The sequence below is a fragment of the Gymnoscopelus braueri genome (assembly GCF_963280865.1).
Source record: "Gymnoscopelus braueri genome assembly, chromosome: 2".
NCBI classification, from domain to species: Eukaryota; Metazoa; Chordata; class Actinopteri; order Myctophiformes; family Myctophidae; genus Gymnoscopelus; species Gymnoscopelus braueri.
In genome coordinates, this window is record NC_137604.1 from 45,789,895 (window position 1) to 45,804,546 (window position 14,652).

The window sequence follows — 14,652 nt, forward strand, 5'->3', positions numbered from 1 at the left end:
CACCAAATCCAGTTCCTTGTATGTGAACATAGTTGACCAATAAACAGATTCTGATTCAAATGTTCTTCATTCTACTCTGATCATTTTACATTATGAAGGTTATTTGGGATGAGGTCTTCTTGATGTCATCAACTCTTAACACTACATGATGAATGTTCTGTAAGTCAGCTTCATCTGTATTATCCCTCAAGAGTGAAATTCAGTTCACCAGCAATTACATGCATTTAAAACAACCAATAAATACACATATCATAACATGTTCAAACACTGGGGAAGAAATGTGCAGAAAATTCAAGTGTTAAACCACTTTCTGTTTCTGTTCTTTATAAAGCCTGATAGCAGTGAGGTGACTGTCACATGACATGATGTCATTTTCAGGGAAAGCAGATTTAGCAACAAAAAAAACCTAGCAATATACATTTACAATGTTTATAAATAAGATGAATAAATAAGAATCACAATACAACGTAAAACTTCTGTAATGTACCATAATTACAATGATATTGTATGTTAGTGATGTAATGATTGACTACTCAATATAACGACTCAACGCCTGTCAGCCTGGCGTGGATAATAATTAACCCATTTACTGTACATGGTAAGAGAACTTGAACGTAAATCATATCACTGGTGAACTGAGCTGTTATGCCTTTGCAAGCTGTAAGATCTCAACAATACAGGTTCTCAGGACATTAAGCGGAATTTAAACGACATTTAAGGATATTTTCTATTGTCAAGCAAATGATAACTTGAAAACAAAATGTGACAGAACAGAACACTAGTGTTTTCTACAGCACTGTTGGAAGACTCACTGATCACTGAGTTGAAGTTGGATGTGACCTGGTGAGTCTTGTTATTTAAAGATACTTTACAAAACAAAGGAAATTGCAGAGAATGGGGATCAAGAACAAAAATCAAATGTCTTGTAAGATGGTTAAAGAAAAATTAAGAACCAGTGTCCCTTTGCACTGTGCAAGGTGAGAATTTTGAGTTATTCCATTTGACTGTTTTAACAGCATTTTCCTCACCATTGTCTATCACCCTAACCATCTCCACCAGTCATTTGACTTCATCCTTTTGGTTAAAAAAAAAAGCGTTTTTAAATTCAGCCAAAATCACCTCAAGAAGGGTCATCAGAATGTGTGCTGGTGTGGTAGTTTATAGAAGAAGGGAATTAGAATGTGTGTTAGTGTGGTAGTTTATAAATCATGGGTGCTCCGTGCTCTATATGTTTGTCATCAGCCATGGTGTAACTACTGTATGGCAGAGACTGGTCAGAGAGAACAATCTAATGCTGCTGTACTGTGACATCAATAATCCACACATTCAGCAGAGAAAGTCTAGTCTTTTTATTTTATGATTTAAACATTTATTTGTTTCCCCAGTTAACAACTACTGTGCAACTTAATATAATGCCATACTGTTACACAACTTAAAAAAATAATTGTGGGGTGCCCTGGTGGGGAATCACTGACCACATACCACAAAAATAAGTACTTCTCTCAGTTGATCCTGGTTCATGCACTCACCTAAGTATGATCTCAGTTTACTCTGAGAAAGGACAATGTTCAGTCAGAAGCAGAATGAAAACATAACGAGCCAAATATAGTCACAAAACAGTACAGAATACTTTACACCATGAGTCTTTCTTCTATATTTGAGCTCCAGCCATCATTCCATTATTCATTTATTTGATTTAGCGGCCCTCATTTATCAATGCTGCGTCAAATAATGGGCGTACGGTGAGATCACCGCACTTTCGGCATTTATTAATATATCCTGACTTTTACTTTAGCGTACGGCCCGCTCAGATCTCACGTCAGGTCTGAGGCAGTTGTAGACTTTGGCTACACCCGTTTGTTCCATTGTAGACCTGCGGAGCAGCATTGTCTGAACATCTGACAGGCATCTGGACACATGTATCCACTCCAAAATGTATATTTAACACACTAATAAATAATCCCTGTGAAAATATAACATTTTATAAACTCATTTAAACTAAGTGCTTTAACAGTCATTCAGACAAGATTGCAGATCTGGCTGCATTGGCTATTTGAAAATAGGAGATCTACTGCGCATCTCTGTGCGGCCGCGCCACTGTAATCTTTTCATGGACAGTGAGGTCTCCAAACTTACAGTAGCATGTCCTACGGAGTTATATGCAACCTGGGTTGATGATATTAACCCGACGCTCCAAACCATTGCCTCTCCAGGCTATCTCTCATTAACGTGGTGGCTCGGGACTCACTGCAGCCCGCCCGAGTCTCACGGAGAATGAATGCTTTATTTTAGTGTAACTCTGCTCGGTATGGGTTAAATAATTTAATATACAAACGTATTCCATTGATGGCGATGTGATTGGTGTCATAATCTGTCATTCATGTAGGCTACTATAGCCTACAGAATACACAAAAGACAGTTGGGTTAGCAAGTAGGTATAAGCGGCCCTGTGTGTGTGTGTGTGTGTGTGTGTGTGTGTGTGTGTGTGTGTGTGCGTGTGCGTGTGCGTGTGTGTGTGTGTGAGACGTGTGTGACTTGACAGGCAGTGAGGCGGGCGGGGGAAACTCTTCTCCATGCCTTTTTTTTGGTCATATTCCGGTTTTTCATGTCGTAAAATCGGGGTGTTTCGAGAATATTTAAGGGTGTGTTATTTAAATGACGCTTGGTTTCAGCCGTCAGATTTATCAAAGCTAAAACCAAATGTACACTAGGATTGGCTGTATAGGATCCTTTGATAAATCTCACTTGGAAGTTGGCTTACGGCCAGATTTAAGGCAAAAAATAAGCCGTTTTTTACGCTCCATTGATAAATGAGGGCCAATATAACTTAAAACAATTAGCCTCTAATGTACATGTTAAAATTTGTATAGCCAGTAGGAGGAGTTGACACCTTTCCACAAAAAATCCTTTGTGTATAAAAAGGATTTTAGTCTTAAAAGAGTGCAGGGTCTGCAGTGTCCTTAGGCTGTTAGGAAGGCTGTTCCACTGGTGTGGTGCAGCCGAGCAGAAGGCCTGGTCAGCCATGGTGCAGAGCTTGGTACTTGAGACATGGAGGAGGGAGCTGTTTGCAGATGTGAGGGTGTGGGTGGATGTTTGTGGTGTAATGAGTTCTTGTAGGTAGAGAGGGGCATGTATGTTTATGCATGTGTGTGTGAGAAGCAGGACTATTCAATTCCGAATGAGACAGGGAGCCACTTAGTCTACCTTTTACAACAAAACAGTGACTTTCCTCATCATAATTAACATTATACTTAACAGTCATCAATGGATTAACATGGTTTATTATTATCATACTTCTTTGATTCCTAGGGGGAGACTGGGGTCAAAAGTAACAGGGGGCAAATGTAACACACTCAATAATTCTAATCAGAAACAAGCTAGAGGGGTGAGACTTCTTCTACACATGCTCAGTAGGGTCCTCTCTCTGCCTATGGAAGGGTAGAATGAATATGGGATTCCATCATGGTTGCCCCATTTCAAAGCAAAATACATTTAAATAAAAAATAGACATACATTTGAAAAAACAAAATTGAAAAATAAAATAATTTGAATAAAAAAAAAACATATTTGTAATTACATATAAATAATACATTCTTAAGAAAACATATTAAATTATTTAAAAAAAACACATTACTTAGTGATGTGCTTTTATTTGAGATATAGTGTGTTAATATTACTTATTTTTACAGTGTTACAATTGCCCCCAACCACTGTTACAATTGCCCCCGTCACGGGGGCAATTGTAACACTCTGACTTATTGCATTAAAGGTAATATTTTAGTCTTTAGACCCCGGTCCCCCCTATGTCTTATGCATTAAAAGTAGGGTAAGTGATTTTTTTTAAAGGTTAAGGTACTATATTCTGATAGTAATCATTGCTACAGAGCGTTTGTTCGGTCACAGGGGTCTCTCCAGCTCTTTAGTAAACAGAATTTTGTTCATTTTCAGGTAGGTGACAACATTTAAGCCAATCAGGAGAGAGCACTGAAAATGCACTGGGCTTTCCTATTGGGGTCCTGGGTGGTCCTGACAAGTAAGCCCTGAACCAGAAACCACATAGATTTATGTTGTGTACAGAGTTCTTATGTTTTTCTCCAATGAGAATACATTACATTCGTATGGTGTTTAACTTTGTATTTCTCACACTGTCTTCATCCATTCTATCTCTGTGTCTGTCTTTCTCTCTCTCTGTCTCAGGTGGCTAATGATGACCGCCATCTAGTGGAATCTGTCAACATTAAACAGTAAACAGTAAAGAACACATCACATGGTACGTTTATGACAGCAGAATGATCAAACCAAGCTAACTGATGGACAGTGTTGAGTGTGTTGAAATACACTGTAGATATTCACTGTAAGTAGACAGACTGGAGACATGTAGTACTTTTTGAGTGAAATCAAAGAGTTCAGTCTATAGGTACAGATCCTAGTGGGTCTGGAGGGGATGAGGCCAAACGAAACCAGAGCATTTATTGTTACATTTATTTTAACAGAATTGTCTATAGAACTTTACTCTTTACTAAAAACATGACCTTCAAGCTAATACAAAATGAAATGCTGCTCTATGATAGAATGATATCTGATCACATTTATATTTTGTAAAGTTTGAGCTATGCCTCTCTCTCGTTTTTATACTAATGGAGAAAATCACACTTGAAAACTAGAGAAGAAACCCTGAGCACAGAACATTTGTTTTCTCTACAGAACTGTTTGGACACTTACTGATCACTGAGTTGAAGTTGGATGTGAATTGGTGAGTATTTGTTATTTAAAGATTTTATAAAACAAAAGACTTTATAAAACAAATGAAATGGCAGTTAAATCTTCTCTTGAATGTTCCCTGTGTACTCTCTTTCTGTCAGGTGATACATGATCACCATCTATTGTTCACGAGTACAGACCACGCCTTCAAACCAAACATTGTTTAACATTCTTTATTTAGAAAAGAAGGAGATGGACCTGTCAGGAAAGGAATTGGTTATGCATGGCTTAGGAGATGGAGGGAAGGAAGGGAAGGGAAGGAAGGTGGGAAGGAAGGGAGGCTTTAGGGGTGGGGATGTAGGAGTGGAGATGGAGGAGGAGATGATGTGTAGACAGGGAGGTGATGAGGAAGGGGGTGAGGATGAGGGAGTGAAGACAAGGGGTACGATTTATCTAGTGAGGAGGGTAAGTGAAGGATGTAAGGTGTGAGGATGGTGAGAGGATGGCTAGGGTGAGGTGAGCTGGAGGGAGTGAGAACAGAGGAAGGGGAGGTGGGGATGAAGGGGCATGTGAAGCCTGGATAAGGGGCGCAAATGGGAGTGTGGGACGGAGGGCGTCGTAGCCCTGGGGAGGGATGAAGGACGGGGCCCAGTGGGGGCGCGGCCCTGGGGGAGGGAAGGGCGAAGCCCTGGTGGGGGAGGAAGGGCATAGCCCTGGTGGGGGAGGAAGGGCGTAGCCCTGATGAGGGGTGGAAGGGCGCGCGAAGCCCTGAGGGGGGAGGCATAACCATGTGGCTCCAGGGGGGGGTGGAGACCTGAGTATTTGGCTTAGGGTCTGAGGAGATAGGCGTCCGTCTTGGCAGTAATCTGTGGACGCACAATCACTCGAGACCCCGTCTGGAACCTGAAGACTAGGACAGATCGGAGAGTACAGAAGAAAGGGTAGGGAGGGAGGGGTGCGAAGAACAATGCACGAATGGCAGGCGGACCTGGCAGGTTTAAATACCCTCACTTATTGGTAGAAGGGGTGGAGTTCAGGGTGGAGAGCGATTAGTTACCATGGCATCGGTGCCACTGTGAGTGGCAAGGGTGGAGCTATGATCAGTTACCGTGGCAGATAAGTCGAGGGAGGAGTTGGCTCGGTTACCATGGTGATCGATCAAGCTTGTAACCTAGAGAGTGAGCTAGGAATGGAAATAGATCATGGGAGTAGAGTGAGGGGCAAGGTTAGTACTGTAACAATCTCATTGTTTGAAGGCGTAGTCTTCCTCCTGAACATACATTGTACCAACTCCATTTCACGAGTACAGACCACGCCTTCAAACCAAACATTGTTTAACATTCTTTATTTAGAAAAGAAGGAGATGGACCTGTCAGGAAAGGAATTGGTTATGCATGGCTTAGGAGATGGAGGGAAGGAAGGGAAGGGAAGGAAGGTGGGAAGGAAGGGAGGCTTTAGGGGTGGGGATGTAGGAGTGGAGATGGAGGAGGAGATGATGTGTAGACAGGGAGGTGATGAGGAAGGGGGTGAGGATGAGGGAGTGAAGACAAGGGGTACGATTTATCTAGTGAGGAGGGTAAGTGAAGGATGTAAGGTGTGAGGATGGTGAGAGGATGGCTAGGGTGAGGTGAGCTGGAGGGAGTGAGAACAGAGGAAGGGGAGGTGGGGATGAAGGGGCATGTGAAGCCTGGATAAGGGGCGCAAATGGGAGTGTGGGACGGAGGGCGTCGTAGCCCTGGGGAGGGATGAAGGACGGGGCCCAGTGGGGGCGCGGCCCTGGGGGAGGGAAGGGCGAAGCCCTGGTGGGGGAGGAAGGGCATAGCCCTGGTGGGGGAGGAAGGGCGTAGCCCTGATGAGGGGTGGAAGGGCGCGCGAAGCCCTGAGGGGGGAGGCATAACCATGTGGCTCCAGGGGGGGTGGAGACCTGAGTATTTGGCTTAGGGTCTGAGGAGATAGGCGTCCGTCTTGGCAGTAATCTGTGGACGCACAATCACTCGAGACCCCAAAAGAGAAAGCATAATTAGTCATTAATTAGAACATTTACTGGACCATGGATATGTGGGCGTTCCTAAGGTCTTAGGACATTGGTTCTAAAATACGTGTGTATGCTTGAGAAGTCCAACGCCCGTTGGTGCCTCTTCTGGATGAAGTAGAAGCAGCACCGATTCGGAATGAATGGCCGGAGAAGTTACCTACGGGGTATCCGGCTTTGGTAGGAGTGAGAGGGACGAAGGGCGTAGCCCTGGGGAGGGAGGAAGGGCGAAGCCCTGATGAGGTTGAGGAACCGGTGACGGGTAGCGATGGAACGGGTGTCTGTGTTGAACGGTTCAGTAGGAAGGGCGTGGGAGGAGCGCCTGGTATGGAAGTGATGGACCAAGGGTTCGTAAGGGCTGAGATAGGAGTTGTTTAAACAGATAGATGGGAGTCGTTTGATGTTTTGTTGTATGCTACGTTTTAGCAATAGACATGGGGTGAGGTGCTCCAGTCAGAAGTTAGGTTGCTGCTTGGTTGGAAGACTTGCGAAGTATGTTGATCCATCCAGCGAGGATATCGGGAATGTATTGCTGGATGGTAGGGTGAGGAGCACCGATGGAGAGTTTGTTATGGGGTTGATATCTAGGTGTGTTTTATGGTCATGGCGTTGACCAGGGATAAGTGACGTACGGGAAGAGCGTGATGAGGTATGGGGACAGAACGGTAGGTTGAAGGTGGAATTGTTGTTGACGATCCGGGCAATCCTTCTGCTGGATACTGTGGTAGGACTGAGAAGGGTGATCTTTGTTGGAGATTAGGTTGGCTCTCTGAGTGTATAGAACAGAGCGGCTGGTCAATATAGGAGCCCAAAAGAAGCCGCGACAATGGTCTGGTGGATTCGAACGGTACGTGTAATCGAATGGCTTTAACTGGGTAGTCGATTCTTGTAATCGAATGGCATCTTCGGCTACTTTTTTAGCAATCAATGATCTTTGCATCCTCTTCAGCTGACTCCTCTGTGGATGGATGAATGAACAGAGGGTGAAGGGATGGAGGGAGGCGCTCTGTGCCAAGGGAAGGGGAGGCACACAGTGCCTAGGGAGGAACGAGCGGAGGAAGGGAGGGAGACAAGCTGTGCAGATCCGAGGGAGGCACGCAGTGCCGAGGGGCGGGAAGGCAGGCACGCAATGCCGATTCAATGGAGGGAGGCACGCAGTGCCGATCCGGGGGAGGAAGGAACGGGAGGAGGAAGGGATGGAGGGAGGAACGAGCGGAGGAAGGGAGGGAGGCACGCTGTGCAGATCCGAGGGAGGCACGCAATGCCGATCCAAGGGAGGGAGGCATGCTGTGCCGATCCAAGGGAGGGAGGGAAGGTGGAAGGGAGGGATGGAGGGGGAGGCACGCAATGCCGATTCAATGGAGGGAGGCACGCAATGCCGATCCAACGGAGGGAGGCACGCAATGCCGATTCAAGGGAGGGAGGCACGCAATGCTGATCCGAGGGAGGGAGGAAGGGAGGGATGGAGGGAGGCACGCTGTGCCGATCCGAGGGAGGAGGAGGCGCACGGCGCCGGTCCGAAGGAGGAGGGGGCGCAAGGAGCCGGTGGAGGGAGGAGGAGGCGCACAGCGCCGATCCGAGGGAGGAGGTGAAGGGAGACGCATGGCGTCAGGAGGAAGGCGTGCTTTGCCAGTCCGAGGGAGACGCAGGGCGGCGGGAGGAGGCGTGCTGAGCTGGTCTGGGGAGGAGGCGGCGCGCAACGCCAATCCGAGGGAGGAGGCATATGGCGCCGATCCGAGGGAAGAGGCGCTGGTCCGAGGGAGGGCGGGAGGGATGAATTGGTGGGAGGAGGGGTGAATGATGGATTGAGGGGAGGGATGGATGGATGAAGGCTGCATGGGACCAGCTGGATGTTGACTTGATGTAGGCCAACGTGTGCTCTGAAGTTGAACTGCGGTTGCAGGGATAGACATCTGATGGGGATTTGGTGCAGGCGGTCTCTGGCAGCCGTAGTGGTGTTACTGCTGTGGCAGTGCCGAGTTGTGCTGGATTGGCGCAGATGCTCTTGGGGCAGCCATGATGGACGTCGCTACTGCGTGACGATCCTGGGGCTGTGGAAGGTCCCGTCGTTGCCGGGTAGGGGTGGAAGCCATGTGATGATGACTGCTGTGGCTGCTGTGCTGGGTAGAAGGGCAGCTAGAGCTCGAGGCCAAGAGCGTACGGTGGCATCTGTACAGCGGCTGCAGAGAGAAAAGGGGGGGGGGGGGTGACACACAAGGGTGGGGTGGGAGGGAAGAAAAGAGGAGGTTGCTCCGAATGCCCATGACCGTTTGGGGGGCATCTGAGTGGGGGGTGAAGGTGGTAGCTGGCCCGGTGCAAAACAACGGCTGACTAGCGGCCTCGGGGACGGAAGCAGGGGAGAGACAGGGTTAGAGGGAGGTTGGATGATTGTGCAAGGGGTGGGATGACAGTGAAGCCTGCGACAACGGGGATGAAAACCTTTGCCAGGAGGTTTGGTAAGACGGGGGGAGGGATGGGGTAAAGGGGGATAAAAGGAGGGAAGGGAGGGGGGAGGGAGCAGGCACGGGGGGTGAGGGGAATGCATGGAGTAGTGAAAAACGGCCTGGTCTGCTGGACCGAGGCGGTTAATAGGTATAGCGGATTAGCAATGGCTAAATGTGAGTAGCAATAGTGACTGACTACAAGCCGAGTGGTAGAGTAGTATAGCATTAAATGCTAGCATGAGACTGGATGGGAGGGAGGATGGGAGGGCTGCACGATTATGGCCAGAATGATGATCAACAGTTGTCGAGGACAATATTGAGATTCTGATTATTCATTCATTTTAGTGACAATAGTTGTATTGGTCTGTCACGAAACATAACACAACTTTCACGTAAATTCCTCGTACATTCCTGCTAATGTACACATGTTTAAGCTCAGTGTGTCATACATTTAAATGTCAATAATCAGAAATGTTGATTTAATTGTGGGAGTTAATCGTGATTACGATTCAAATTCGATTAATTGTGCAGCCCTAGGGGAAAGTAGGATTAAATGTAGGGATGAATGAGGGGCTGAATGAATGGAGGATAGAAGGATGGGTGAAAGGATGAGTTAATGATGGGGAGACAAGATGGAGAGGGATGTATGATGGGAGGATAGATAGAAGGATTAGTGGAAGGAATGAATGAATGAATGTTAATGTATAGCAGATTGCTTCATATCATAGCCACGATAAATCAGCTTGCTATTGTATTCAATCCTTCCAACATCGTACAAATAAATGGTTGTGTATGAATGTTTGTCGATGGAAAACATTCATTCAATCTGGATAGGTTCTTAAATGAGGGTGGACATACTGAGGTACTGAGGTACTACAAGAGTAGTGGAATAAGTGTAAACATGTTTTACTGTTATGATTAATAGTAACATGTCGTGATTATCTTTGTATGAACTTGATTAGCACAAATTATTGAAGCAATGCTTGTTGCCGTTATGCTGTTTATGGTAACATCAAACTGACTTTTGATGCAAGTATTTCGTATAGCAATCTATTGCAAGTATAGTAGGAGATGTCAGGCTAAATAGAATGATGTTTAAGTGATGGGAAAAAGAGGGGCTGGAAGGGTAGATGGAAGTGGGGTGGGGAGGAATGGAAGAGGAATGGGTAGATGGATAAAGTGGGGGGGTGAAACAATGGAATAGATTAGAAGGGGTGATCAGGCATGATCAGACAGCATAGTGAAAACAAAGCAACACGCGGGGCAGTATGAAGTGTTAAATATGAATTGCATGGGTAGGCTACTAAGCCTGCAGGAGGGGAAACGTTTGGTATTGTTAGGATGTTGGAGTAGACTTAACTTTTGTGTGTTGTTGCGTTGGTGGAGCGGGAAAATCATTTGGCGCGGGCTCGGCGCAGAGCAGCTCTGGACCTGAGTGTGACGTCGCCGAAGCGCAGCGAGGGTCCTGTGGAGTGAGCCGGTTTTGAAGAGGTGAAGCGGCAGGGTGAGAAAATGAATTCTCCGGTCGCGGTGGTGTCTGTATCCCGCAACGTTGGTGGGTGGCGTTGTGAAGTACAACCGGGAAGTGCCGTGACTCGCGGCCCGCGAGACGGCATGGACCGGGTCGCTGACGAATCGTGGAAACGGGTGATAGTGGGGATTGCATCGCTGGAGTACGGGAACGCCGTGGGTGGCCTCTGTCTGATGTTGCACCGAAGGAGGAAGAATGCTGATGTGGTCCACGGTACGTGATGAATAATTACTTTATGATCGATCGGCGATTTGGCGGGGAAACACGTTAGGAAGCGGCTTGTGTGCGACTGAAGTCGCAGATTGCTTGAGGGAGTCGTTCTTCTACGTGCGAAGAACAATGCACGAATGGCAGGCGGACCTGGCAGGTTTAAATACCCTCACTTATTGGTAGAAGGGGTGGAGTTCAGGGTGGAGAGCGATTAGTTACCATGGCATCGGTGCCACTGTGAGTGGCAAGGGTGGAGCTATGATCAGTTACCGTGGCAGATAAGTCGAGGGAGGAGTTGGCTCGGTTACCATGGTGATCGATCAAGCTTGTAACCTAGAGAGTGAGCTAGGAATGGAAATAGATCATGGGAGTAGAGTGAGGGGCAAGGTTAGTACTGTAACAATCTCATTGTTTGAAGGCGTAGTCTTCCTCCTGAACATACATTGTACCAACTCCATGAATATCTCAACATTAAACTACTGTAAAGAACACATCACATGGTATGACAGCAGAATGATCAAATCAAACTACCTGAAGGACAGTGTTGAGCTGTTGAAATACTCAAGTAGAAAGACTGTAGCCCTTTGTCACAAAATGAAATGCTGCTATACAGAATATTATGTGATCAGATTTATATTTTGTATTGAGCTTTTACCTTTTTACACAAACAGTAGAATAGTTTTTCTCTTGCACCTGGAACATCAATTATTTCTCAATATTAAAATTAATAAATGAAATATAAATCATATCACCCATATGCACATACAGTATGACAATTATGTTATTACAGGATCACAAATCTATATATATTTACTTTATTTATCAATAAAGTAAATATTTGATTTCAAATTTGTATAAATCACAATACTTTTAGGGTAGAATACTAAGGGTAAGAATCACAATAATTATGTAAGGTACCGTCATTATAATGTTTGATGTATCAAACAGTAATGATTAACAACACATAAATATATATTTTTATAATTAACCTATTAACCACTTATCCTATCCCTAATCAGGAGGGAACATTCACTGAAAAGAGCCGCTCTACAAGCTCACAAAGCGCTGCGACGCATTGTGAGCTTGTAGATCGGCTATTTTCAGCAAAGATATTTAGTGTAGACCATGGGAATAACGTTCAACGAAATATAGGTTTTAAGTGGTAAACAAGGTAAGATAACTAAATGTTATCATTGCTACACTTTGCTGTGATGCAATTGTAAGCTGTAAGATGTATACACAATACAATACAGGTTTTTAGAACTGTTAGGGGAATATAAAGTGTTTAATCTGGTCATTCATTGAAGGATACTTTTATACTGAAGCAAATCACATTTATTGAACAACAGAACATTTTTTCCTCTACAGCACTGTTTGGAGACTCTCTGATCAGTGAGTTGAATGTGGATGTGAACTGGTGAGTCGTGTTATTTAAAGACACTTTGCAAACCAAAGGAAATGGCAGAGAAAACTTTCCTTGAACGTTACCTGAACTGCTATGTGTGTTCAGAGACTTTCAGAGACCCGGCATCTCTGAGCTGCCATCACAGCTTCTGTTCCAACTGCTTGAAGAAATTCTGGGAACAAAGTGAAAACAAGAACTGTCCCATTTGTAAGAGAAAATCGTCAAAGGATATCATTGCTCACTTTAACTTAAAACTGAAGGAACTAGCTGACAATTATGCTGGGAGACAGAAAGCTGAGTCATCTGGAGAGGAAGTCAAGGTGTTGTGTAGTGAACATCCAGAGGAGCCAAAACTGTTCTGTGAGGAAGAACAGAGAGCTGTGTGTCATATCTGTGACTTTCCTCACGACAGTGGTCACACTCTGGTTAATATAGAACAAGCAGTCAATAACCTGAAGGACCAACTGAAGCCTGACCTCATCTCTCTACGGGACAAGAGGAACAAATACAAAAAGCTTGAACAGACATACAGTGAAGTGGTTCAACACAACAAGAAGCAGGTGGTGAACAGAAAGAAGCAGATCAAAGCAGAGTTTGAAAAGATCCACAAGTTCCTGAGAGAGGAAGAGAAGACCAAAATGGCAGCTCTGAGGGAGGAAGAAGAGCAGAAGAATAAGATTGTCAACAAGGAGATGAAGATCATTCAGGAGCAGATCTCCTCTCTCTCAGTCAGCATCTCTGCTGTAGAACAAGAGCTGCAGAAACCCAATGTGTCATATCTGAGCAGTTATAAACAAACTCAGGCCAGCGCCAGAGTCCAGTGTAAACTGTCAGAACCACAGCTGGTCTCTGGAGCTCTGATAGACATGGCCAAACATCTGGAAAACCTGACCTTCAGAGTGTGGGAGAAGATGGAGGAGAAGGTCAAGTTCACTCCTGTCATTCTGGACCCAAACACAGCAGCCCCCTGGCTCTGTCTGTCTGAAGACCTGACCAGTGTAAGACAAACAGGCACAAATCAGCAGCTTCCTGACAACCCAGAGAGGTTCACTAAGTATGCCAGAGTTCTGGGTTCAGAGGGTTTCAGTTCAGGAAAACACAGCTGGGAGGTCGAGGTTGGAGAGCATTCTGACTGGAATATAGGTTTGGCTAAAGCGTCTGTTGACAGGAAGAGAGAGAAATTTGTCTCACCATCAAATGGATTCTGGTGTTTAAAGCAGAGTAGTGGGAAGTACACTGATGGGGATAGAGAAACCCTCCAATTGAAGAGGAATCCTCAGAGGATCAGAGTTCAGCTGGACTATGACAGGGGTGAGGTGTCCTTCTACGACCCTGAAGACATGACTCACATCTACACTCATAAAGACACTTTCACTGAGAAACTCTATCCATTTATATATGTTGGTATGGCTGGTGATAACACAACTACTGATATCAAAGTCTGCCAAGAAGAGCCATCTGGGAGGAAGCATTGTGTACAGTGATGTGTGTGTGTGTGTGTGTGTGTGTGTGTGTGTGTGTGTGTGTGTGTGTGTGTGTGTGTGTGTGTGTGTGTGTGTGTGTGTGTGTGTGTGTGTGTGTGTGTGTGTGTGTGTGTGTGTGTGTGTGTGTGTGTGTGTGTGTGTGCGCATGCGTGCGTGCGTGTGTGTGTGTGTGTGTGTGCTGGGCATGACGTTAAACTGCCCCGTTGTAACTACCACCGTTAATGTAGTAGGTGCACATTTAAGATGCATTCGCAACTTCTGGGGACTGTGTGCTTCATTACGATCGCAAGCTTGCGTACAAGAAGGTGCTGCTGATCGATGGAGTATACCGACAGCCAACGTTGCCTGGCGGCCCTTCCCTTGAGCAGCTACCGGGAAGAGAGGCGGTGTAACTACCACCCGGCGGTGGATAAAGACCCGGCGGCCATCTAGCGGTGTGTCCACTAGCGGCAGAACAATTGACTTTCGGGCTCATGGGAGAAGCTACGGAGAGCACTTTGACACCGGGCGGCAGTGCGGAGTGGACTGGGAACATTGTTTCCTCTTCCTCTGTCCAGCCTGGGATTTGCCCGCAGACTGGTTGTTAGAGCGGGTTTCGACAACTTGGGATGCCCAGAAACGAGGCAGGAGGGCTGGCAGAGTGTTGTGCTGTCTCTGCTATGATTGTCATGCAGCCACCATATGGAGACACTGCTGCTGGTGCCCATGGAGGGCTGGGTCACATGACATGCTTGTTGTATCATGAGGACATTATGCCTTGACTTTGTGGATGTAACCTTGCTGCACCGTCATATTTGTGTCCTTGTATACATTTACTTTTGTGTGGACATAAATAAATTGTTAAA

General features: G+C 45.8%; 1 protein-coding gene across 1 annotated transcript; it reads left to right on the top strand.

The window, feature by feature from the left end:
• Window positions 1-4,728: 4,728 nt before the first annotated feature.
• Window positions 4,729-13,977, top strand: LOC308105113 (zinc-binding protein A33-like). Its single transcript, XM_080455745.1, has 2 exons — window positions 4,729-4,753; window positions 12,287-13,977. The coding sequence occupies exon 2, from the start codon at window positions 12,377-12,379 to the stop codon at window positions 13,805-13,807; it is 1,431 nt and encodes a 476-aa protein (XP_080311871.1). The 5' UTR covers window positions 4,729-4,753; window positions 12,287-12,376; the 3' UTR covers window positions 13,808-13,977.
• Window positions 13,978-14,652: the final 675 nt, after the last annotated feature.

Bases quoted from the DNA above. Each gene is read 5' to 3' on its own strand.
- LOC308105113 (XM_080455745.1), top strand. From the start codon at position 12,377: ATGGCAGAGAAAACTTTCCTTGAACGTTACCTGAACTGCTATGTGTGT.